Raw genomic sequence first — 27,203 nt, 5'->3', positions numbered from 1 at the left:
ATAAGGCACAAAAACTATGTTGTATAAAGTGTTTAGAATTCTAACTCTTAAACAGGTGCCATCAAAAATACTGTAACATAATATCATAATAAATACTATTTGGTGAGTTTTATAAGTCATGTCTAGTTTTTTCTAACTCCGCTATAAGATTGGTGTTATTTAACTCTAGTTCTTTGTTGTTTAAAATAAAAAGAAAAATTTAGAATATAGGAGAGAAGACACACTTTAAGAAGAAAGGTGTGTGTGTGTGGGGGAGTTATATTATTGAAAAAACGTCGTCTGGAGGGGTCCAGAGATTACCCATCGCCGTTGACATTGGCATCGACAAGGTCAGTAGTCGCACATTGACCAAAACATCGTCTCCGACATCGGCACACACTGAATCCAGCAACGCCTCTCACCCCGGAGGAACCGACCGCTAAACGGCTCAAACCTCAGGAAACTCCGCTACCCTCGGCACCGGGGCCTATACCTCCATCGGCCCAACCTCCACAGGGCTCTGTGGAGGGAATATCGATGCCTACACCGCCACCACTTTCAGCTGCTCTGCCTACATCAGCTGTTTCGCAGGAATTGTCAGACTTTATCCGACAAGCGGTACTCCAGGCCCTTAAAGAACAGGTGCCTATTACGGCGACTTCACCATTGCCAGTGCCGTCACCGATACCGGTACCTTTACCGATGCCGGTGATTGCACCGAAGCCGGTGACTATACCGATGCCGACGCCCCCTTCGATGCAGGTACCTATACCGATGCCGACGATTCCATCGATGCTGGTACCTACACCAATTCCAGCTAAGGTGACGCCGGCATGACCACCGAAGATACCGATGCCATCTTCGATTCCGGCGCCAACACAATCGATGACAATGTCACCTGGGGACCTAGGCCATCCAGAACTGGCACTCTACCAACTTATAATGAAGAGATTTGATGAGGTGGTCGGTACTCTTCCTCTCAAACCTCGGAAAGGACACCCTGAGGAGTCACCCCTTGATGACCTGCAACCAAGTCCTTCAGGGCTTCCTCGGCCGTCTAGAACCTCTCCAATTTCTCCACCTAGACAAGATCCATATGATCCATATCTGTGTGTGTATCACTCCAAGATCCATATGATACTTGGAGTGATACACACACAGATACCTCATCTGAAGCTTTCATGTCAGATCCTTCACCACTGGATCTTGTTCAGGTTTGGCCGCGGAGTGGGTTATTGTATGTCTTCCCGCCATGGCCGACGATAGGCAGGGTCATTTGGAAGATTACAAGTCAGACCGAAACTGTACTTCTGGTGGCTCCGGATTGGCTCTGGAGGGCATGGGATGCCGATATTCAGAGGCTACTGCGAGACAGTTCTCTCAGGCTACCACTCAGGAAGGATCTATTCCAAAAGGGGCCCATACTGCACGATGATCCAGGTCGGTCTTCTCTTATAGTTTGGCTTTTGAGAACGTCCGGTTGCTGAAGTGTGGTTATTCTTCTACAGTGATTTCCACTTTGCTTTGGGCCAGAAAATTATTTCTATCTCTTTAGCTTATGTTAGAATTCGGAGAGTGTTTGAAAACTGGTGTGAGGAGCAAGGTTCTTACCATCTCAAAGTTGAAATTCCACTTGTATTGGAATTTTTGCAGGAAGACTTGATTAAAGGTTTGGCCTTTAACGCTCTGAAGATGCAGATAGCAGCTCTTGCTTGCTATAGGTGGAACTTTGTCTTCCTATCCTGATGTGTCCAGGTTTTTGAAGGGAGTTAAGCATGTACATCCTCCCTTGCGGCTACAGATGCCTCTCTGGGACTTTAATCTGGTTTTGCATTTTTTGGTGGGTCCTACATTTTGGCCACTGTGTGGTATCTCTTTGTGGCTGCTCATCTTGAAAACAGTTTCTCTCGTAGCAATCTGTTCAGTACAAAGGATCTCCGAGCTGCAGGCTCTTTCTTGCCGTGAGCCATTTCTGCAAATAACTATGGGAGCGGTACAGTTTAGGATTGTACATTTTTTTGCTGAAAGTGGCTTCGGAGTTACATTTGCATCAGTCTATTTCCCTGTCCACACTGGACAGGGATAGAAATGAGCGGGATTACCATTTCTTGTATGCCTTGGATGTCAAGTGGCATCTAGTGTGATACTTGAAGATTACTCACTCTTTCAGGAAGTCTGATCGACTGTTTGTGTTTCATGTTGGAGGCAAACAAGGTGCACCAGCATTGCGGGCAACTATAACCTGTTGGGTACAGGAAGTCAGCATGGTCACCTATGTGGATGTAGATGTCCCATTACCTAGACAGGTCAGGGCGCATTTCACTAGAGTTCAGACAATTACATGGGTGGAGCTTCAGTTGGCTCCTGTCGAAATTTGCTGAGCAGCGACGTGGTCCTCCTTATGCACTTTTTTCAAGCATTACCGCTTGGACATTAGGGTTCAGGCGTACGTGGCTTTCACAATTGCGATGTAGACGGGATTGCAGGCAGCCTCCTGACCTATTCAGGAGTAGCCTCCTCCTGCCTGGCCCTCAGCTGGTCTGGCCATTACCCCTCCTTACTGAGATGCAGCTCCCAGGCCTTCTTCTTGAGGTCCCCAATCTTTACAGAGAAAGAAGAATAAAGATCTTTCAGTTCTGTGTTACTAGTTCTATGAACTTCTCCGAGCTATGCTAGATTTTTTTTTCTGTTAACTTGAGCTTGCCTTGGAAGAATGGCACAATTCACCCGGACTCTCTGCAGGACAGTTCACCCATGCTGTTGCTTTATGCATTGCTAATACCCTCCTACCCCCTATACTTCCTCACATTTCCAACCCCCTCACATCTCTCTATAGTCCTCCTAAACCCTCATCCACTTTCCTGTTTCCCACAATTTCCTGTCACAGTGTGGAGCCCTTGCAGTGGTGAGATTGGCACTGCCCAACTGGTGACCCAGCTGTACCCCCAACGGCAGTAGGCAGATTTGCAGGAACTGGAACTAGGAGTGGCTTCCCCTATACCAGCCCCTTCCTCTGCAGGTTGAGCTCTTGGATTCAAGGGCTGGCAGGACTTAGGTGAGGGTCCCATGGAGAACAGACAGATAGGAGCAGCAAGCATACTAAGGTCAGGGCAGATGGCAGATAGCAGCATCGATATCCAGGTACAGGTCTTGGTAGGTGGAGGTCAGGTAGTGTCAGAATCCAGGCAATTAACTGAGCACAAGGAGTCAGACTGAGGAAGACAACTGCCTCACCTCAATCAAACACTTCCTCACAAACATGAACCTATCGCTAAACACCACTTAAATAGAAATCCTCGTCATATCTCCCAGTGCCCACCCCACTTCCCACACTATCTCCAACGTTTCACCCCCCAACATACCCTTCGCAATACAAGCCCGAAACCTAGGCGTTACATTTGACACCCACCTGAACTTAAAATCTTTCATTAAATCTACGTTAAAAGATTGTTATTTCAAACTCCACGTATTAAAGAAATTAAGACCCCTCCTACATGCCAATGATTTTCGAACTATCCTGCAGACCATCATCTTCTTCAAAATTGACTATTGCATCGCCCTCCTCTTAGGCCTCCCAGTTTCCACCATCAAACCCCTACAACTGCTACAGAATGCTACAGCCAGAATACTCACCAGCACACGAAAGAAAGACCATATCACTCCCGTACTAAAAGATCTTCACTGGCTCCCTATCCCTTCGAGAATTCAATACAAAACCCTTTCCCTCATACACAAGACACTATTCAATGAAGACATACACTGGCTACACGATTCCTTCCGCTTCCATACATCCAACAGACCCACCAGATCTGCATACCAAGGAACTATCCACACACCCTCCCCCAAACTCACTCACCTCTCCTCAACAAGAGATCGAGCATTCTCAATAGCAGGACCATCAATCTGAAACACCATGCCTCCTGACCTCTGCATAGAACCCACTCAGACTTTCAAGAAAAAATTAAAAACATGGCTTTTCAAACAGGCATTTGACTAACTCTTTCCTCCTTCCAAGTACTCCACCAAGTAATCCCTCATGTAATCCCTTATCCTACCCTGGCCCTCACCCCCGCCCCTCCCTACCCTGCACCTAGCTTAACCATCTTCTGTTAACTCGTTTCGCCTAACATTTATCATTATGTTCTGACTGACCAAGTTAATTTAATTATTTTAATTATTTTTCTGTTAAACATATATGCTACCACCTGTACATAGTTTTCCTCACATATGCTTACGCTCCGTTCTTACCACTTTATCATTTTAATTTAAATATTTTTCTGTTATATATAATTGCTACCTCTGTTCATACCTACCCTCACCCATCTTAACACCTTATTTCTTCTTCTAGCTGACTTAAATAATTACTTAACCATTTTTCTATTAACTGTATATTCTACCAGTTGTTCTATGTAAACGTTATGTTATGATATATAATCACTGTTTCTTGTAAACCGATACGATGTGCAAACGGCTATCAGTATATAAAAGCTCTTAAATAAAAATAAATAAATAAGGCAAGACAGGACTGAGCCAAGAGAGACAGGAAAAAGGCAAGGGAGGAGCAAGACCAGGACCAGGCTAGGGTAAAGTTAGACAGAGACAAGACAAAGGCAGGCTGGAATGAAGAGGCTGGGTAAGGCAAATACAGGCTGAAATGAAGCAAGGTTGGGCAAGGCAGAGGCAAGCTAGAATGAGGCAAGGCTGGGCAAGTCAGAGGCAAGGCTGGGCAAGGCAAAGGCAGGCTGGAACAAGGCAAGGCTGGATGAGGCAAGATAGAATCTGGTAGCAACACGTACTGCAAGGCAAGAGGACCTGTTGTTGAGGCACCGACTGGAAGCGCAGCTGTTATTTAAATCAGGAGCCCGCACTAACATCATCTCCCTGGCCACTCCTTTCTGCGAGGCATTTAAGAGCTGGCATGCGGTGCGCACGTATGCCTAGAGGGAACCTGGGAGGAGGAAGCATGGTGGCATCCTGGGATGAGTGAGGCCGACTGCAGAGCCTTCCCATGGTTGGCCAAATGTAACAGTACTCCCCCTTCTAAGCCCCTCCCAAGATCTCTGGGTTAAGTCTTTTGTGGAAAGAGGAAATGGAACTCTTGAGTGAGATGAGAACCTTGTTCACTGGAAGCAGATTCCCAAATGTTTCTTCTTAACCAAATCCTTTCCATGAGATGCAGTAAAATAGTTTGCCTCTGATGTGAGAGTTCAGGATAGCCTGTACCTCATACTCTGTATCCTCTTCAGAAACCACATTGATGGGCTTAAGGATGGGCTGGGAAAGCCATGATAAAAGTAAGGGTTTGAGAAGTGATGCATGGAAAGTATTATGAATTTTGAGAATAGGAGTAATTTAAGTTGGTAACATATTGGTCTAACCTGGCGGATAACTGGGATAGGCCAATAAATCATGGCAAAAACTTAATGAAAGGAGTTTTCAGTGAAGATTATGGGTATTCAGCCATACTATGTCTCCAGATTTGAAGTGAGGCACAGGCCAGTGGCTCTTATCTGCCTGTTTTTTGTATTTCTCCACAGCCAAGATAAGGAATTGACAAGTCTTTTGCCACAGTTCTTCAAGGCTTTGAGCCATAGCATTAGCTGTGGGACAGGGTACTGCCAAGGGTACAGGAAGTGGAATATGAGGATGTCTGCCATATGTGATTTTGTAGGGCAAAGAGCCTACAGATTCCAAGTATGATTGCTGTGGCATAACTCTGCCCATGACAATAGAGAGGCCTAGTCATCCTGCCACTCGTTCACATAAGCCTTTAGGAAGCTTTTGTGAATCTATTTGGTCTGCTCTATCTGACCATTTGTCTGTGGGTGGTAAGCTGATGAGAAGTCCAAAGAACCTCAAATTTACAGCAAGATTTTTCCAGAACTTAGCAGTGAATTGAACTCCATGGTCTGAGAGTGCAGGTTCAGGTAGCCACTGAGTCGGAAAACATATTGAAAGAAAAGTTGAGCAAGCTCCAGGTAAATGGGAAGTCCAGACAACAGTATGAAGTGAGCCATTTTTGAGAACCAGTCTACTACAGCCCAAATGACAGTACAATTGTTAGAGCTTGAAAAGTTTGTAATAAATTTCATGGCGATGTAAGACCATAGTTTCTCAGGGACTGGCAATGGTTGTAACAGTCCCTATGGATGGGCATGAGAAGTTTTATTGACAGTGCAATTAGGACAGCATTCCATGCAGTGGTGGACATCATGTTTTACTTGGAGTCAACAATAGCGGTAAGAGAGTAGTTCTAGCATTTTCTTGGTGCCTGGTTGGCCTGCGAGTTGAGTTGTATGCCCAGCAAATAACTTTTTCTCGAAGATGCTTAGGAACAGTGGTTTTCCCAGAGGATACTATAATAGCTACGGCTGCCAGAATTCTTGCCAGGTCAATAACATGATGAGGTGGTTCTTGTGAGTCCTCTGCTTCAAAGGATTGTGAAAGGGCATTCTGCATTGATTTTTCTTTGCTGGTTGATACTTGAGTTCAAAATCGAAATGATTAAAGAACAAGGATCAGTGGGCTTGTCGCGGATTTAAACATCGTGACAGGATAAGCAGCTCCCTTTAACAAATTGTGCCATTCTTCCAAGGCAAGCTTAAGTTCTATGTCGCTAATAGTGAAGTTCCTTTTTGTAGAAGAGAATTTCTTAGAATAGAAGAAGCAAGGAATTAGAGTTCTTTTATCATTGTGCTGAGAGAGGATGCCCCTTCTCTAGTAGCAGAGGCATCTACTTCAACAATAAAGGGCTTCAAAGGGCCAGGAAGCCTCTAGAAATGCTGCCTTAAGCTGAGCAAAGACCTGAGTGGCTTCTTCAGGACTGTTCTTGATGTCTGAGACCTTTTTGATAAGAGATGTGAGCAGTGCCGCTAGAGTAGAATAATTAAAGATGAATTGCTGATAATAATTCGTAAAGCTAGTAACCTTTGCAGTGCTTTAAAGCTTATAGGCTAGGGCCATTCTTGAATAGGCTTCAGTTTTTCATGATCCATCTGAAGACCATGATGCGATAAGATGTATCCCAAGAATAGTAATTCCACCTGCTCAGAGGTACATTTCTCTAGCTTGGCCTACAGGTGGTTTTCCTGAAGTCTCTGAAGGACCAGTTTAACATACTCAGAGTGCTGGGACAAGGAACTCAAGAAAATGAGAATATCATCCAAGTAGACAAGAACACAGGATTAAAGGAGATCTCAGAAAATCTCGTTGATCATGTGTTGAAACACGACTGGCGTATTATATAGACAAAATGGCCTTACTAAGTATTCATAATGCCCATCACAGGTACTAAACGCTGTCTTCCACTCATCGCTTTAGGCACCTCAGAGATCTAGCTTGGTAAATATTTTAGCTCCTTGCAGACAATCAAACAGCTTGGAAATCAAGAGTAGTGGATATCGGTTCTTGCGGGTGATGGCGTTAAGGTCCTTGTAGTCAATACATAGCTTAAAAAGACCCATCCTTCTTCCCCGCAAAGTAAAAACCTGCTCCACTGGAGACGATGAGGTCCAGACAAATCCCAGGTTTTCCTTTATGTAGTCGGTCATGGCTTTAGATTCTGGAGTGGACAGCGGGTAAATCCGGCCTCGAGGGGGAATCTTTCCTGGAAGCAGATCAATGAGGCAGTCTTAGGTCCTGTGAGATGGCAATGTTTCAGAAATGGACTTTGAATTTATCTGGTGTCAATATAATTATAATGGTATATGTAATTAACAAATAATTTGTCATGTATCACACTAGTCATAGTAAAGTTGTGATATCAGTTTATACTTGATATATATTGTATAATATTTGCCTGGTTAAATAAAAGGTATTATAAAAAAAGAATTAACAGTCCTGGTTTCCTATTCTCTGTATCTACAAACACACGATCTTGACAGCTGGGAAGCCCACAAGTATATCCCCCCACTCACACAGGACATTAAGGAACTCAATAAAAACCAGGATTACAGTGGGCTCTGGTAGAATTAGACCTGTGATGGGGAGACACACACTGTATCAAGTGCAACAAGTACAAAAAGCCTTCTCTATATTAAACACTGAAGAAGTTCTTGAGAAAAAGATTGAAGTGTTATCTGAAAAGAGAGAAGAAACCCAATGCATGCAGAAATTCCAGATCAGTAACCAAAGGGAAAAGCTCATTGTGATGGATGACTCTGTCATCAGTGGCACAACTGCTAAGGGAAAGGGTGAAGTGAATAACAAAACTCAACTAAAACCTTAAAAGGAGTCCAGGAAAAGCAGTAACCTTAACGAGAAAAGCTGGAAAGCTATGACCACAAATGCTTGTAGTTTGGGCAATAAAATCCCAGATCTGCAAGCCCTAATGGTGGAGGTGGACTTGGATGTTGTTGCTATCACAGAGACGAGGTTCATGGAATCTCATGATTGGGATATGGCAATTCCGGGCTATAACTTGTTAAGGAAGGACAGAGTGGATAGGAAAGGGGGAGATGTGGCTCTTTATGTCAGAAACAATATCCAAGCATCTGAGCTGCAAGGAAGATGGGGTAATGAATAAGCACTATGAGCCGACCTAAAAAAGATGATGGTTTATATTGGAGTGGTTTACAGGCCTCCAAACCAAAAGGAAGAGCAAGACAGAGATCTGGTTGAAGACATCCAAAAGATGGGAAAGAGAGGAGAAGTGGTGATCGTTGGGGACTTTAATCTGCCGGATGTAGACTGGAGAATTCCTTCTGCAGAATCTAACAATAGTAGAGAAATAGTGGATGCCTTGCAAGGGGCTTTGTTCAAACAAATGGTAATGGAACCCACGAGAGAGGGAGCTATACTCGATTTAGTGCTCACAAATGGAGATAATGTCTATGATGTCCAGGTGGGTGCCCACCTCAGCACCAGTGATCAAACGGTATGGTTTCATATCACACACAGGATACGTAGAAGAAGCACGAAGACCCGAGTTTTGCAGTTCAAAAACACGGACTTTGATGAAATGGGGAAGTACCTAGAGGAAGAACTAAAAGGCTGGGAGAAATAGAAAGATGTGGATCAACAGTGGACCAATCTAAAAGGAGCAATCATCAAGGCAACTAATCTATGGGCCGGATTTTAAAAGGGTTATGCGCATAACTTAAGCTATTATAGCTTTTAAAAAACCCCTGCGCGCCCCGAGCCTATTTTGCATAGGCTCGGCGGCGCGCGCAAGCGCCAGGATGCGCGTAAGTCCCGGGGCTTCCTAGGGGGGGGGCATGTCGAGGGGCATGTTGGGGCCGATGGGACATTCAGGGCATTCCAGGGGGGCGTGTCGAGGGGCGTGGTGCCAGCCCGGGGGCGTTTCGGGGGCATGGCTGAGGCCTCCGAAATGGGTCCCGGGCCAGGGAATCGTGTGCCAGCAGCCCACTGTTGCACGCGAGTTACGCCTGCTTTTGGCATGCGTAACTTTTATTTTATTTTATTATTTTTTTTATGCAGTTTTAATATGATTTACAGAATAAATCCAATTTTCAATAACATTAGGAAAATTGAAGACAAAATTCAAATAAAGAAATTAAATATTTACCTCACAATTCCTTCATCATCTTCCCCCCATTTATCATATTTAAACTATTTAAACGGTAATATAGGAGATCCAAGTTTACAGGAGCATTTACTTCAAGAAACATTTATAAACCAAAATATTGGGAGGAATGCTGCTTCTATACTTCATGCACAAGACTAGGTTACACTCCCCACATTCTTATGGCTATCTATTAATGATCGAAGATGGTCCAGTTCATAGAACATATAACTATTATTATTCAAAGTTAACACACACTTGCAAGAATATCTAACAGTTACTTTAGCACCTATCGCCCTTGCCTCCTGGCACATTTCCAGCATCTTTTTTCTTTGGATTTGCTTTGTCTTAGTAATGTCCGGAAAAATCCCAACCTTTTGCCCGTAGAATAGTTTCTCCCTATTTCGAAAGAATGATTTTAAAATCATATCTCTATCCATCAAGAAAACAAAGGAAACAGAAACTGTTCCACACGACTCAACTTGCTCCTCTGCTGACGATTCAAGAAATGTAGTTAAATTACTGCCAAGATTCAGGGGTGAATTGTCCAAATTTGGTTTTTTTAGATAATAGATATTTGCCAATGTTGGTATCAATTCAGGAGTAATTTGCAAAATTTCTGTCAGATATTTCTTAAATAAATCTCTCAATGGAGTCATTCTTACTTGTGGAAAGTTCAAAATCCTTAGATTCAACTTTCTTTGCATGTTTTCCAAATTCTCAAGTTTCCTAAAATTCTCCAAATCTGATTTCACCAAATTTATTTGTACTTCTTGCAACACTTTAGTTTTATCTTCCAATTCTTGTATTTTTACATCATGCCTTGCAACCATAGGCTCAATTTTTTCAATACTTCCCTGATTTTTCATCAGGGTCTGAGTTAATGCTGAGATCGCTTTCTCAAGCGTTACCAACGCACTCCAGACCGTTTCTAGAGTTATTTCTGAAGGTTTAACCAATTTTAGAATGTGGCTTGTGCCTACCTCAGTTCCTCGACAAACCTCTGAAATTTTCTCAATTTCGTTGGTCGAGTCCCCATCCCCCGTCGGATTGAAACCAGCAGCGCTCTGTTCTCTGCTCACTCGTCTCTCACTCCTGCTCGAAGAGCTTAGCTGTTCCTCCACAACAGCAGTGCTGACCTCAATTACACTCGCGGCAAACTCTCCTCTCCCCGCCTTGGTGGCCGTGCCCGAGACGCCCTCCCCCCCAACCCGCAGCAACATCCAGGACCCGGGCTGGGCTCCTCTTCAGCTTCTGCAGGCGTAACTTTTAAAACACAGGTGGGGGGGGGGGTGTTTAGATAGGGCCGGGAGGGTGGGTTAGGTAGGAGAAGGGAGGGCAAGGTGCGGGGGGGAGGGGGGTGGAAGGAACGGGCAGCGCGCGCAGGGTTTGGCACGCGCAAGGTGCACAAATGTGCACCCCCTTGCGCGCGCCGACCCTGGATTTTATAAGATACGCGTGGCTAAGCGCTTATATCTTATAAAATCCCGCGTACTTTTGTTCGCGCAGGCATAGATTTATAAAATCTACCCCTATATGTCAGAAAAGTAAAGAAAAGCGAAAGGAAAATGAAACCTATCTGGTTCTCAAAGGAGGTGGCTGACAAAATAAAAAGCTAAAAGAACAGCATTGAAGAAATATAAAGGATCCCAAAAGGAGGAGCACAAAGAAAAATATCTGGTACAACTGAGAGAGACGAAGAAAGCAATCAAGACGGCAAAAAGTCAAGCGGAAGAAAGGATTGCCAAAGAGATAGAGAGAGGTGACAAAACATTTTTCAGATACATCAGAGAAAGGAGAAAAGTTCAAAGTGGTATAGTGAAATTGAAAGGTGAAAAGGATCAATGTGTAGAAGAGAGATGAAGAAATGGCAGAAATATTAAACAAATACTTCAGTTCGGTGTTCACTAAAGAGGATCCAGGAGAAGGACCGTCGCTAGTTAACAAGAAACTGGAGGGGATTGGAGTAGATGTAACTCCATTTACAGTGGAGAATGTGTGGGAAGAGCTGGGGAAACTGAAAGTGGACAAAGCCATGGGGCCCGATGAGGTTCATCCCAGGATACTGAGGGAGCTCAGAGACGTGTTAGCAGGACCGCTGTGCGGCCTGTTCAATAGATCCCTAGAAACAGGAGTGGTGCCGAGTGATTGGAGAAGAGCGGTGGTGGTCCTGCTTTACAAGAGTGGGAGCAGAGAGGAGGCTGGTAACTATAGGCCAGTTAGCCTCACCTTAGTGGTGGGAAAAGTGATGGAGACGCTCCTGAAAGAAAGAATAGTGAACTATCTACAGTCAGGAGAATTGCTGGACCAGAGGCAGCATGGGTTCACAAGGGGAAGATCCTGTCAGACAAATCTGATTGGCTTTTTCAACTGGGTGACTAGGGAGTTGGATCAAAGAAGAGCGTGCAACGTCATCTACTTGGATTTCAGCAAGGCTTTTGATACGGTCCCGCACAGGAGGCTGGTGAATAAAATGAGAAGCTTAGGAGTGAGTGCCAAGGTGGTGGCCTGGATTGCAAACTGGTTGACGGACAGAAGACAATGTGTAATGATAAATGGAACTTACTCTGAAGAGAGAGTGGTGTTAAGTGGAGTGCCGCAAGGATTGGTGTTGGGACCGGTCCTGTTCAATATCTATGTGAGTGACATAGCGGACGGGATAGAAGGTAAGGTTTGTTTGTTTGCGGATGACACTAAGATCTGCATCAGAGTGGACACGCCGGAAGGAGTGGAGAGAATGAGACGAGATTTAAAGAAGCTGGAAGAGTGGTCGAAGATATGGCAGCTGAGATTCAATGCCAAGAAGTGCAGAGTCATGCATATGGGGTGTGGAAATCCGGAAGAACTGTATTCGATGGGGGGGGGGGGGGGGGGAGGAGGAGGGTGTGAAAGGCTGATGTGCACGAAGCAAGAGAGAGACCTTGGGGTGATAGTGTCTAACGATCTGAGGTCGGCGAAACAATGTGACAACGCAATAGCTAAAGCCAGAAGAATTCTGGGCTGCATAGAGAGAGGAATATCGAGTAAGAAAAGGGAAGTGATGATCCCCTTGTACAGTTCCTTGGTTAGGCCTCACCTGGAGTACTGCGCTTAGTTCTGGAGACCGTATCTCCGAAGAGATAGAGACAGGATGGAGGAGGTCCAGAGAAGGGCGACCAAAAAGGTGGAGGGTCTTCATCGAATGACTTATGAGGAGAGATTGAAGAATCTAAATATGTACACCCTGGAGGAAAGGAGGAGCAGAGGTGATATGATACAGACTTTCAGATACTTGAAAGGTTTTAATGATCCAAAGATAATGACAAACCTTTTCCGTTGGAAAAAATCAGCAGAACCAGGGGTCATGATTTAAAACTCCAGGGAGGAAGACTCAGAACCAATGTCAGGAAGTATTTCTTCACGGAGAGGGTGGTGGATGCCTGGAATGACCTTCCGGAGGAAGTGGTGAAAACCAAAACTGTAAAGGACTTCAATGGGGCGTGGGATAAACACTGTGGATCGATAAAGTCTAGAGGATGTGAATGAAGAGTGGGTGGCTCACGGGAACGACGGCTACTACCTGGTGATAATACCCTTATTCAAGAAACATACACACGGTTAATGCGACTCCAACATTGCTCTAAGCTTCAGCAGCAATGAGGAAATGTGGAAAAAGGATTTGCATTCACAAAAAAGCGGGGAGTAGCTTGCTTGTTACGGAGGTTACTACCCCAAACCAAATAAGCCTGATACTTCACTTTCAATGCATATAAAGCATAGCTCTCTGCTTCAATGGCAGGGGAGAAAGTCTGACACTTCACGCATATCCAGCATAGCTCTCTGCTTCAATGGCAGGGGAGAAAGTCTGACACCACGCATATCCAGCTTAGCTCTCTGCTTCAATGGCAGGGGAGAAAGTCTGACACTTCACACATATCCAGGATAGCTCTCTGCTTCAACGGCTGGGGAGCAAGACTAATACTTCACTTTCAATGCATAGCCAGCATGGCTCTCTGCTTCAACGGCAAGGGGGAATGAAGAAACTTGGATCTATATTCAGGCAACAACCAACAAGGACTGAATTACATAGTCTGGATAAACAGATAAGCATGGTGTAGCTTGCTTATTGCGGTGGTTAATACCCCTAACTAATTAAGCTATTTCACTTAGATGCAGTTCCAACACTGCTCTCTACATTAATGGCGGGAGTGGAAGGGAAATAGAATAAAAAAGGTTACTAAGAGCCAAGAGTAACATATAAGTATGAGAGAAAAAAAAATGCGAAAGCTTGCTGGGCAGACTGGATGGGCCGTTTGGTCTTCTTCTGCCGTCATTTCTATGTTTCTATGTTTCTTCCACAACAGGGTGGCTCATCCTGTTTCTTCCAAAAGTGATGTTGGCTTTTCATATTAAAGTTATTATGTTGCTGATCTGCTTTCCTAGACCACATGCTCATAAGGGAGAAAAGGCTCTTCACTCCTTGGATTGTAAGGGAGCTTTAGATTATTATTTAAAAAAGACTCAATGTGATTGTCAAGCCTCTCAATTGTTAGTGACTTTTGATCCAAAAGATTGAGAGTGGCAATAGCCAAGCAAACTCTGTCCAATTGGCTAGCAGACTTTATTGCACACTGCTCTGCGCTGGCTGGCTTTGAGATTACAGACTTTGTCAAGGTTTATCAAATGACAGACATGACAGCTTCAGTGGCTTTCCTCAGGTACCCTTCCATTGAGGACATTCTCAAAGCTACAGCTTGATTGTCTGTACACATCTTTTCATTCCACTACTGTTTGGATGACTTTTCAAGGAATTACAGTAGCTTTGGGCAAGCAGTTTTGTGTAACATGTTCACCCAGTAGCAAAATTCTATAATTAAAGGTAAAAGTGTGGGCTGAATTTTCAATCATAAAAAGTTCAAAACTTGCAGGGAAGAAAATAATAAGACTAGAAAAAAATAAGGTTCCATTCCTGGATGATTATATAAATTTTACCCTCATTTAATTCAATGTGGAAAGTGCAGAAAAATTTACAAAACTATTAAAGGATCATCATTTCTGAAACCAGTTAGCACAGTTCAGGTACTCGTTTATTTGTTCAAATTATTTTGAGGATTTTTTTACTTGCATAATAAATGTCACTTAGCTTAGCTTTGTGTAACCCGCGCTTGGTTTTGAGGTCCTTAATACAAGGGTCACAGCACTAGTCTCTGGGGCCACTGTCTCCCAGCTTACCCTTTTATCTTGCTCACACTGTCAAAAACACCTGTTAGGAATTGTGGACCCTTGGCCCGAGGTGGGGTTGTTGCTACCTGAAAGGTTGGGCCCCACAGGTCCCCACCGTCGGGAGGCGAGGCTGACTGGGAACAGAGGCAAGCTGGAACTTTACCTGTACCGACCCTCGTTCCCCGTAGGTTGAGCCCTTGGGTGCTGGGGCCGGCAGGACTTGGGAGTGCCTCTGTGTGGCTGGTCCCGGAGAGGGTAGACGAGTGGGTGCAGAGAGTGTCAGAGAGATTAGGCCAGTTCGAGACAGGAGCACTCTCGGAGGGAGGAGGAGAAAGAGTCTCAGGGAGGGCAAGGCCACTGCAGCTCTGAAGGGAGTAGAGCAGGACCACGTAGGAGTGGCCTCGAAGTGAGGAGGTGCAGGTGCAGAGACATGAATTGTAGTATGCTGGATAAGGGCTAGAGCGGGAAACCCGCTCCACAGATTGGTGGAGTACTGCGCTGAGCCAAATCTTGATGAGGAAAGGCTCTGTAGCAAAGTCCTCAAGGAGAAGTGCTGTGGGGGTCCTCAAGGAGCAATGGGCACTGCGGTAGGGACTCACAAGTCGGTAGTGCTGAGCCTGGCCCTGAGGAGCAGGAAGCGCTTGAGAGAGAGTCCGGGTGAAGTTGCGCTGAGCCTTGTCCCAAGGAGCGGGAAGCACTGGGAGACAGTCCAGGTGGAGTAGCGCTGAGCCAGGGCCCGCAGAGCAGGAGGCGCTGAGAGAGAGTCCAGGCGAAGTAGTGCTGAGCCTGGCCCTGAGGAGCGGGAAGCGCTGGGAAGACAGTTCAGGTGGAGTAGAGCTGAGCCAGGGCCCGCGGAGCTGGAAGCGTCGAGACTGGAACCCGGAAGGAGAAGCGCAGAGATCCAAAGACAGGAACAACTGGTCCATGGAAAAGGTAGGCACCAAAGGGAACCAAGGAACTCGTTGCCAAGTTGGTTAGTGGTGGCTAGAGGAGAGGCTTAAATATCCCAGGTCAGTGATGTCATCAGCCGGGGATGAGCCTGGAGTTCCTGCCATTGTCCCTTTAAAGGGAGGACAGATGGCGCGCGTGTGCGTGCCTAGAGAGGCCCAGGATCAGGCTAGGAGGCTGGTCGGTGGCGTCCCAGCCGCCACCTGGAGTGCAGAGAGCCAGGAGGAACGCGGTGGCAGCAACTGGCCACCGCCATGAGAGCACCGGGGGTAGAGAGTTGAGCCTGCCACGGGCGACTGCGGCTGGCGGTCATTACAACACCACAGTAAGCCACCAAGAGGGCTGAAGTTCAGCCAGGGAGGAGGAAAAGCCTCCGGGGCCCTAAGCTCCATGGTAGGTACTTTTTTTGACCTTTCACAACCAAACAGTCTCTCTCTTACTTGTACTCACTGGGGCAGATCTCTCAGTTCAGCAGGCTGGTTCTTGAGAAATAAAAGAGCAGGCCAAGACTTAAAATGGTGTTCAACAAAAAATATTTTACTGCAATTTGAAAATAAAGTCCCAACAAGTATGGCAAAATCATCAAAAAGAAGAAATAGGATGGCAATTCCAAGTACTACAATCTCTATCCAGGTGTTGCAGACTGGGGGCCTATTCGGATCCACACTGAACAGCAATTTCGACTTCTAACAAACAACTACCTTCAACCACACCTTTCTCGTGGTCAACCCAGCTTATAAAGGGGAGCTTAGCCAATTCCTAAACAAGAGGGAATGGCCAACAAATGGGGAGTATCTAAAAATGCAAAAACTTTCCCAGCAGATGGGAAAAGAAAGAAAAACATCTAGTAAGGCGCAAATCTAGTAAGGCGCAAATGCAAATAGGCCCCCAGTCTGCAACAGTGGGATGCTTAACATTGTCACAGATCCATGTTTCACATCTGCTGCATCACTGGAACTGCAACATATTCCATCCTTGATAACTGAAAGATATCCTTCTAATCTCTTCAATCCCAAGAATTTTAAAAGCCAACTATGAACATAAAACTAAGTTTTATAACATAAATATCTGTTAGAAAATACCTGGGGATCTGTGTGCATAAAAGTACCCTAAAGTTTACCGGCACAAGTTACACTTTCTGACGAGGAGGAGTAACTTTGTGCAAATTAATCTGCGTACAAATTTTCAAAGTGAATTTATGCACATAAATTCAATTTGAATGTTCAGGGTAAAGCCTGAGTGTAAAAGGTGCATGCAGATTTTACCTGAACACACAAAGTTATAAAATTTCCATCTCTATCCTTATAATTCACTGAATGTTATGTAATCTCTGTCCATAAACACAACCTAAGGGTGTTTTAGGAAGTCTATTCCATTGTCTATCTATAGTGACAAGAAAAGTCTAATGAAATATAAAATGTTATTTATAAGATGTTTGTTGTATTCTATCAGATTCTGGCACAACAAGCAAAACTTGACAATGAGGAGAAGACTCGCAAGGAGCTAATACTTCATGAGAAAATGGCTGCCGAAAGGGCTGAGGCTCGTTATAGAAAGCATTATGTGATATGTCAGCAAATAGTGGATTCTATCATTGACTTAGTAACCAAAACAGGAGAATATCGGGAACTGACAAACAAGTAAGTACTGTAGAAAGATCTTATGTGAGTAAACTTAAAGTGACTTTATGCTGGAAGCTGACCACCTTTTGCTCTTGAAAGAAAAGGCTGGGAAGACAAGGAAGCATGAAACAGAATTTTTAAAATGTTTTATCTTGTTAAAATATTGCATGTCTCCTTATGCCTGTCAACAAATGGATTAGAAGATGTATGACTACCAAATTGTCATCATTTATTGAATAATGGGGACATTTTCTCTTCAAGGTCTATGGGAAATTTATACCATATTGCTTTGGGGTCATCATTGTTCTTCTGATGGCTTGAAAACATATGTCTAATAAATGTAGCACATATATTTGATTATTTTTTGGGGTTTTCTTTTTATCAAACTATAGCACCACTGTACTAAAATGTAGTAAAACCGGTCAATAATGTGCATTCCTTTTCCTTCTGCTCCATTTGTCAAGAACATATGAGTTTAGTTCCTTCGTCCACCAGTTGGAGACAGAATTCTTTTTTTAGTGACATCACTAATAGAGATATCAGGCATAGAACCAGTATAGTCAGTGTTCTCTGTTTCCAGCTTCTGGAAAGACTGTTGGCTTAGGCACACCCTTATTTACTTTTGAAATCTTGTGTTTGTGGGTATTTCTTTCAAGGTTTTGAACCACTCTGATCTGTTTACATTGTGAGCTGAATTTTCTTGTTGAGGCCAAGCTCCTGCAACTAGTAAGCCTTGCAGTGAAGCATGCCATTTACTAAGTGAAATTTCCCCACTTCTTATCAGGAGGGATTTCTCACAGAGCGATTTAAAATTTTAAAGCTGCCTTTCTGTTAAAGAAGATAATGTTTGTGCTTGGGGGATAAAGAGGTAAGGCAAGAAAGCTAATCATGGTTGAAAAGGTGAAATGTTGTTCTGTCTGTGGGAGTAAAACACTCCTCAACTGATGGCACCAGTTGCTGTGCATGCCATGGTACCGACCCTGGACAAAGCTAAAACTTTTTAATTGGCTAAGCAAACAAAAAAAACCAAAACAGATTTGTGGGTCGGGTGCCACCTCCAAATTACATAGAAAGCCCTTTATGAGTCCCACAGATATTATTACGATGGGGAATTCTGCTGTTGAGGAGGACATGACATCCATTTTGAAATGGTCGCGTTCAGCGACAGGGGTTCTGCAGAGTAATATATTTTATTTTCAAGAACCCCTGTGATTCTTTCCTGAAAAAAGTATGCATTTAAGCATTTCTGCAGAGGGAGCAGGCACATCTGCTATGAAGATTTTACATCAGGCATTTCAAGCCTTATAGGACAAAGGGGACACTGAAGAACATTATTCCTAGTCAGGACCATTTGCTGCATAGCAGAATAGGTCACAGAAAAGAAAGAGGGATGATTCTGAGTTAGGTCCTTCTGATTTAAGCCATTGTGCTATTTTTTGAGAATGAATTAGGATATGCCGCAGTAGCATTGAGTCCCTGGAGGAAGGGGAAATTTATTCAGAAGGGGAAAAAGAGATGCAAATAAGGCTTTTTCATAGGAATGAGATGAATGCCCTAATTGTGCAAGTCACTTCAGCTTTAAGGCTTACAGAAGATAAGGTTGAGGAGTCCCCTGAGTGGGATCCAGTTTTAAAGGGAATGCAAAAAGGAACAACTTCTTTTCCCTTACACTCTGAAATAGAGGCAAAGGTGTTTTCTGAATGGAAAACCCCAGATTCTGATTTGAGTTGACTAAGGGCCTATGATAAGTTATACCCTCTGCCATTTGTAATCCTAGAGAGATTGTTTAATTAACTTAGGGTCAATACTATGGTGGTGGCTGTAACAAGAAAGACCATGATTCCTGTGGAAGGGGGAGTTACACTGAAGGATCCTCAGGATAGGAAGCCAGAGCTGAGTTTAAAACATAAGTTATCAGAAAATTCTTTAGCATTGCAGTAACTTTTTATAACAACTATGAAGCAAGAACCTTGTTGTGTTGAATCCAACAGCTTCCTGATGGAGAGAGAGGAGAATGCAAAGTAGAGTCTGCGATCACCTATTTGTCTGATGGTATTTATGATCTGAAACTGGTGTCATAACTGGGCTTTGGTACTTCTCATATGTTCCTGACAGAAGGAAAAGGAAGGATACATTTTGACTTACCTGTTTATTTCCTTTCCTTTACTTCTGCTACACCAGTCAGAAAAACCCACCCGGGAAGATTTGAAAGTTTTAAATACTGAAAGTTCTTAAGCAAATAGTTATAAACTAAGCATTTTCTTAAAGAAAGAAGCATGACAAGAATTTTGAGAATGTTCTATATTTATTTTTTAAGATTATTTAAGGTTATATTTTGAGAATATTTTTTGCAAGTTATATGTTAGCTTTAGCAATAGTACACTAACTATACTGGTTCTATGCGTGACATATGTATTAATGATGTCATTGAGAAAATAACTCTGTCTCCAGCTGCTGGATGAAGGGACCACAAGCTCATGACTGGTATAGTAGAAGTAAAGGAAAGGAAATTAACAGGTAATTCATAATTTCTCCTTATTGGTTGATTATATTGTGGGATTTATCTGCTAAAATATCCTGTGTTAAATACCCATTGTACTAAAGCCTCCCCACTCTGAGTAAAAGCCTCCATAACCCAAATTCAACATAAATGCACCCTGCCACAAATACATCCATGCCTCTCCCTCAAAGAGCATATGTGGTCATCTCCAGATGCCATTTTGTCATATAGCACCAGCAGGGTAGGACAGAAGAGCACTGCCTCCTGCCTCCATTTAACATTCTGAATGCCAAGGGAATAAGCCAGGGTAGAGGAATTAGCCCTATGGTTTTCAGTGCTGCATTTAAGTGGGTGTGGACCTTTACTTGTAGGAAGGAGGGGGTGATGCAGCACTCAAGAAGGGTGGGGCACTTTTATTCTCCTAGGACAAGCAGGATGATAGTCCTCACAGATAGTTGACATCATTAAATGGAGCCCAGCATGGAAAGCTTTTGTCAAAGTTTCTAGAAGCTTTGACTGGCACAATGAGCATACCCAGCATGCCACTATCTGCGTTTGCACGCGAGGTCCCCTTTCAGTCTCTTTTCTTCCGTGGTGCAGTTGCCTCGCGGTACTTGAAGTTCTAGTTTGTGGTCTCTTTTTCCAGCTTTTAAGTAATTTTTTCTCCCATCCTTTATGGGTTCCCCTTCCTCCGGATAGTGTCCCTTTGTTGCGGTGGGTTATTTTTACCATTCAACCTTTTTTGCGGTTGATTCCCGGTTGCTTGCTTCTCTGGGACCTCTGTTCATTGACCACTTGCCGGCTCTTTTTCATGGCGTCGTCCGGTTTTCACTGATGCCCCCAGTGTCCACAGACCATGTCCATCACGGACTCGTATGAGGTTTCCATCCTCTGCCTGGGGGCATCGCATGCCATCCGATGGTGTCAACTGGGTGATCAGATGGCCCCCAAGGGCCGTCGTGCTCATCTAGACAAAACGTGAAACTTTTTGGCCCCAAAAAGTCCACTCCATCTATGCCAGCTTCGGAGTCCCTGACACCCTGAGGAAGGGGGGAACTGCTGGATATGCTGTCCCTCTCCACACCCCCGGCAGATACTTCCCAAGGATCGGGGAGCCGGTCATTGGCCCTCACCACTGGCAGTGATCTCTCGGACATCGGGTTCCTCCGCTTCCTCGGTGCTGGGGAAGGACTAAACCAAGCACCGTAGGAAACCCCAAAAGCATCGCCACCGGTCGCCGTCAGTGCATGACTCTGGCTACAGTATGGCACTGACAGCCACCGTGCCACCACCGAAGAGGCCCCTTGGTGAGGAGGCCCCATCCTCCGGCAGACCCGTTAGTCCTAGGCATTCTCCACTGACATCGGTGCTGGGCACCGAGCCTCCTCGGGGCTCCGAAGAGGCTCTGGTGATGCCTCGTCCCCCTCCATCAGTCCTGTTTTCACCGTATTCACCGTATTTCCAGGAAGATTTGGACCACAGGATGCAGAGTGCTGTGCTCTGAGCTTTACAGGGCATTGAACTGCCCCCAGCACCGGTCCACATACCGGTGCCGGAGCCCCACACCATTTGTATTGTCACCCCTGCTCGAGCGTCTGGACGTCCTACTCGGAGCCCTTCAGACGCAGCTGATGCCTGGAGGACAATTGGTTCCACAATGGCTGATACCCTCCTTGGGAGCAATTCTCATTATCGGGTCCTCCTCCGAGGAAGACATGCATCGACTGCCGGTGCGGTCCGGTGCTTTGGTTCCGAGGCCACAGTTCCTCAAACCTGTGCCTTGGCCTTTGGGCCTCCCGTGGTCATTGGTGCCCTCCCTGCCCCGATGCCACCAGTCCCCTCCATGCCATCAGTGCCCTTGGTCCCTCTGTGCCGAAACCGAGAACTCTGGACAGGCCTCACCCATGCAGGCCCCCAGGGGACCTAAGTAAGGTGGAGGGCCCGTACGATCCATGGGGAGATGAATCTTATGAGTCTTCTTCTGAAGAACCTGATGATTTCCTCTCGGAAACTTCACCACCAGAGGAAAGGCGTTGGTCTCCCCTGGAGGACCTCTCCATTGTGGGGTTTGTGAAGGCCATGGCCAAAGCCATTCTCCCAGGACAAGCAGGATGGTAGTCCTCACATATGGGTGATATCATCAGATGGAGCCCTGTCACGGAATACTTTTGTCAAAGTTTCTAGAACTTTAACTGGCACACTGAGCATGCCCAGCATGCCACTAACCCTGTAGCCACCAGGGGTCCCCCTTCAGTCTGTTTTTTTTTGCGCTGTAAATTGCCTTGCGGTTAGGAGCTCTGTGAGAAATTCTCACAACTCTCCTCATGGAAATATTTGAAGTTTATCTTCTTAAAATCACCCTCACCGGGGTCCCCCTAAGCGCTCCATTGCCTCCGACGCTCGGTAAGTGTTTTTCCCGTGATTTGCGGTCGGTTCCCGGCAGCATCCCTCTCGGTGCCCGACGGTTACCGACTGCGCGCCCGCCTCTTTTTCGATGGCGACCGGGTTTAGAAAATGCACCAACTGTCCGAGGACCATGTCCATCACAGACCCACACAATGTTTGTGTTTTGTGCTTAGGTCCCTCGCACGACGTCCGTCGATGCCCTAGCTGTGCACAAATGACCCCCAAAGGCCGGTGCGCTCATCTGGACAAGATGGAGCATTCGTTTGCTTCAAAACGTTCTGCTCCATCGATGCCAGTTCAAACGCCACTGACCAGACGGGGTCCGTCGACTTCGGAAATGCTCCCACAGGAACATCGTGGGGCAGGTGACTATCCGTCAGTGACACCATTGAAGGCATCGGCGTCATCGTCCTTGGTGCTGGAGAAGGACCAGACCGAGCACCGAGGGAAACACTGTCACTGGCACCGATGGGCGCCCCCGACCGTTGCCAGCACCAATACTGCAGCGGCATCAACTACCACCAAGCCGCCTGCGAAGAGGGCCCAGAGAGAGGAGCCCCCATCCTCCTCTGGACCCGGAACCCCTAGGCGTTCCCCACCGATATCGGTGCCAGGCACCGAGCCTCCACGGGCCCCCATGGAAGCTCCGGTGACGCCTAGCCTGCCTCCTACCCACTTGCCATGCCATCCATATCGGCCTTTCGGGAGGAATTGGACTGCATAGTCCAAGAGGCAGTGCTGAATGCCCTACGAGGCTTCCAATCGGCACCGGCCCCCATACCAGCACAGTAACACGCTCATCGGTGCTTAGCTGACTCAACTTGTACCACCGGACATTCTGGCACCGAGTCGTCCATCGAGGCCTCCGCAGGTCCCGATTCCAATACCGGGTTCCTCGGAGGAGGAAGAATCGATTCCCAGCCAGATCCCTCCACGGGAACCACCAATGCCGGAATCCATGCCAGGTCCATCTGGGCTATCGGTGCCCAAGCGCACCTCATTTGCTCCTGTGCCTTTGATGCCAGCATCGATTCCCTTGATGCCGGTGCCACATCCATTGATGCCTTCCCGCCCTCTCGGCTTTGGCATACTTCCACCCTCAGGAAGTCCTCTGGGGGAAAGGAAAAGTCCCTACAATCCATCCTAAGATGCATCCTAATAAGAACATAACAGCATAAGAAATTGCCATGCTGGGTCAGACCAAGGGTCCATCAAGCCCAGCATCCTCTTTCCAACAGAGGCCAAACCAAGCTACAAGAACCTGGCAATTACCCAAACACTAAGAAGATCCCATGCTACTGATGCAATTAATAACAGTGGCTATTCGCTAAGTAAACTTGATTAATAGCCATTAATGGACTTCTCTTCTAAGAACTTATACAAACCGTTTTAGAACCCAGCTACACTAACTACACTAACCACATCCTCTGGCAACAAATTCCAGAGCTTTATTGTACATTGAGTGAAAAAGAATTTTCTCCGATTAGTCTTAAATGTGCTACTTGCTAACTTCATGTAATGCTCCCTGGTTCTTCTATTATTCGAAAGTGTAAATAACTGATTCACATCTACTCTTTCAAGACCTCTCTTGATCTTAAAGACCTCTATCATATCCCCCCTCAGCCGTCTCTTCTCCAAGCTGAACAGATCTAACCTCTTCAGCCTTTCCTCATAAGGGAGCTGTTGCATCCCCTTTATCATTTTGGTTGCCCTTTCTGTACCTTCTCCATCGCAACTATATCTTTTTTGAGATGCGGCGACCAGAATTGTACACAGTATTCAAGGTACGGCCTCACCATGGAGCGATATAGAGGCATTATGACATTTTATGTTTTATTATCCATTTCCTTCCTAATAATTCCTAACATTCTGTTTGATTTTTGACTGCTGCAGCACACTGAGCCGACAATTTTAAAGTATTATCCACTATGATGCCTAGATCTTTATCCTGGGTGGTATCTCCTAATATGGAACCTAACATCGTGTAAGAGGACTTGCTCTCAGAGTCTTCACCCCTGGAAAAAAGGCGACGATCTCCTCCGGAAGACCTCTCCTTTCCAGTTTTGTCAAAGAGATGTCTGAGACGATCCCATTTCCATTGGTCACGGAGGAAGATGCTCGCCAGAAAAAGTTGAAGGTTTTACAATTCGTAGATGCTCCAAAAGAGATAATGGCATTACCAGTGCACGAAGTTCTTCTTGACCTCTTGCACTGCCTGTGGGACCATCCAGGTACTGTACTTCCAGTCAACAGAAAGACAGATGCTACATATCTGGTCCAACAAGCCCTAGGTTTTCAGAAAAGTCAGCTGCCCCACCATTCTGTAGTTGTGGAAAAGCTCAGAAAAAGGCTAAACGATCGCATCCACATTCCTCTGCTCCTGCTGGTAAGTGATCCTTAAATCCGGCAGTAGCACCCCGGATTTTCCACTTTGGGGAACTCCGGATGTAGATCTCTTCACCTCCCCCTACAATTGCAAGGTGAGCAACTTCTGCTCCCTCTTCAGGATGGACAGACGCCCAGCCTCTGACGCTTTTTCCCTCCATTGGGGTGTAGTGCTTCTCTATGCGTATCCTCTTATTCTGCTTCTCTTGAGGGCTTTCCTGAAGCTCCAACAGAACCAGGGGACCATGATTCTACTGGCGCCGTACTGGCCCAGGCAAGTCTGGTTCCCTCTCCTCTTCCTAGATCTGTTGATAAGGACTCCCATCAGCCTGGGGACTGCGCCTGACCTAATAACTCAGGACCGGGGTACGTTACGCCATCCCAATCTCCAGGCATTGGCCCTGACGGCTTGGATGTTGAGCGCATAGTCCTTCTGCCCCTGAACCTGTTGGATAACGTGTCTCAGGTGCTGGTGACCTCCAGAAAACCTTCCACCAGGTAGTCTTACCAATTGAAGTGGAAGAGATTCTCAGACGGGTGTGGGGAACAGGACTTAGATCCGTACACTTGCCCAGTGCCGAGACTTCTGGATTGCCTATGGCACTTTTCTGAGACTGGACTCAAAATCACCTCAGTCAGGGTCCATTTGAGTGCGGTCACTGCTTACCATAGTGGGGTAGCTGGCACACCTATCTCGATTCAGCCTATAGTAGATTGCTTTATGCGGGGCCTGATTCAGCTAAAGCCCCTTCTGCGGCCCCCTGTTGTCTCCTGGGATCTCAACATCGTCTTGGTGCGGCTCATGCATCCTCCTTTTGAGCCTATGTGCTCCTGTGAGCTGACATTCCTCACCTGGAAAGTGCTTTCCCTAGTGGCAGTTACTTCAGCTCATAGGATAAGCAAGCTTCAGGCCTTGGTTACGTACCCACCCTACACGAAATTCTTTCATGATCGTGGTGTGGTCATGCGTATGGATCCTAAGTTCCTACTGAAGGTCGTGACTGAATTTCACATCAATCAGTCCATTGTGTTGCCCACTTTTTTCTGAGGCCTCATTCCCACAAAGGGCTCTGGCCTTCTATTTAGAGCACTCATCACGCCATAGACAGTCCACCCAACTATTCATATCTTTTGACAAGAACAGAATGGGGGTTGCAGTGGGCAAAGGGACTTTATCCAACTGGCTAACAGACTGCATCTCATTCTGCTATACACAATCAGGTCTGCATCTAGACGGCAGAGTTAAAACTCACTCCGTGAGGGCTATGGCGGTGTCAGTGGTCCACTTATGGGTGGTTCCCATTGTTGAAATCTGCAGGGCTGCAACATGGAGCTCCCTACACACATTTGCCGCCGTTACTGCTTGGACAAGTATAGTCGATAAGACGGTAGATTCGGCCAATCTGTGTTATGCAACATCTTCCAGACTTAAACCCAACTCTTCCTACCAGAATCCCCTGGAAGATGAAACCAATCTGTTTCCCCACTATCCAACAGTACCTCAGTTGTATTTGTGCCCGTTGGCACCTTGTTTTGTACCTGTTGGCCTGGGTTGTTGCCAGGAACAGCCTGGAATTTGATATTTATGCCTCTGTGAGGACAACCATCCTGCTTGACCTAGGAGAAAGCACAGTTGCTTACATGTGACAGGTGTTTTCATAGGACAGCAGGATGGTAGTCCTCAGGAAACCCACCCGCCACTCTGCAGAGTTGGTTTTCTTGTTTTGTTATTTTATTTTTTCGCTCTTATTTTCCTTGTTACGAGACCGAAGGGGGACCTTGCGTGGACCCGTGGATAGTGGCGTTCTGGGCATGCTCAGTGTGCCAGTCAAAGCTGCTAGAAACTTTGACAAAGCTTTTCCCTGCTGGGCTCCATCTGATGATGTCACCCATCTGTGAGGACTAACATCCTGCTGTCCTAGAAGTATACCTGTTACAAGTAAACAACTGCGCTTTCAGTGAGGGGCCCAATTCTGCACTTGGCGAGGGTGGGTGTAGGAACTTTAAGCAGGAAAAATTGACTATACTTGAGGTGGAGGATGGAGGTCTTTATTTGGGATGAGTTTTTTCTGCACTTATGCAGGCCAATTTTAAAACAAACACACGTGTGCCCATTCTCATGCATATTGGCACGTGAGAGGAGATAAGCTGGAATTTTAAATCATGTATGTACTTGCATGTGTATGACTTTAAGTATGCTCCTAATTTTAAGAGGTTACTCAAGTAAACCTACTTCACATATATTTATTTATTTATTTATTTATTTGAGTTTTTTCTATACCGGCAGTCGCGATGGGAATCGCATCATGCCGGTTTACAATTAACAAGGTGTGATAAAAAGAAAATAATAGTAAGAACATTAACAAGTGCTAAAAGAAAAAGAAAAAAATTGCAGTTACAATAAAACAGGGACATAATACAACTTGGAACAGTGAAAAAGGCGATAGTAATTTAACAGTGGAAAATAAATGAGTAAACCTGCCAATTTAAAAGAGATTGTAAAATTAAGGAGTTGTCAAAATTGTTGCGTATCCTGTTGGGTGGTCAGAGTTAATTAAGTTGAGTTTAGTTTCTGCCAGCTTTGATGTACTTATGTAGTAGATTTTAAAATATGCTTGTGTGAAAGACATTCCCATTT

General features: G+C 45.5%; 1 protein-coding gene across 3 annotated transcripts in view; it reads left to right on the top strand.

The window, feature by feature from the left end:
- Nucleotides 1-27,203, top strand: part of SPEF2 (sperm flagellar 2) — a 310,148-nt gene that overhangs the window by 102,717 nt on the left and 180,228 nt on the right. For all 3 annotated transcript variants that reach the window (XM_029578899.1, XM_029578907.1, XM_029578916.1), the window contains exon 9: nt 17,105-17,292. In XM_029578899.1, the coding sequence (XP_029434759.1) occupies nt 17,105-17,292 (188 nt within the window). The remainder of the gene's footprint in view (nt 1-17,104; nt 17,293-27,203) is intronic.

This window comes from Rhinatrema bivittatum, chromosome 1 (genome assembly GCF_901001135.1).
Source record: "Rhinatrema bivittatum chromosome 1, aRhiBiv1.1, whole genome shotgun sequence".
Lineage (NCBI taxonomy): Eukaryota > Metazoa > Chordata > Amphibia > Gymnophiona > Rhinatrematidae > Rhinatrema > Rhinatrema bivittatum.
This window is presented reverse-complemented; position numbering and strand designations above follow the sequence as displayed.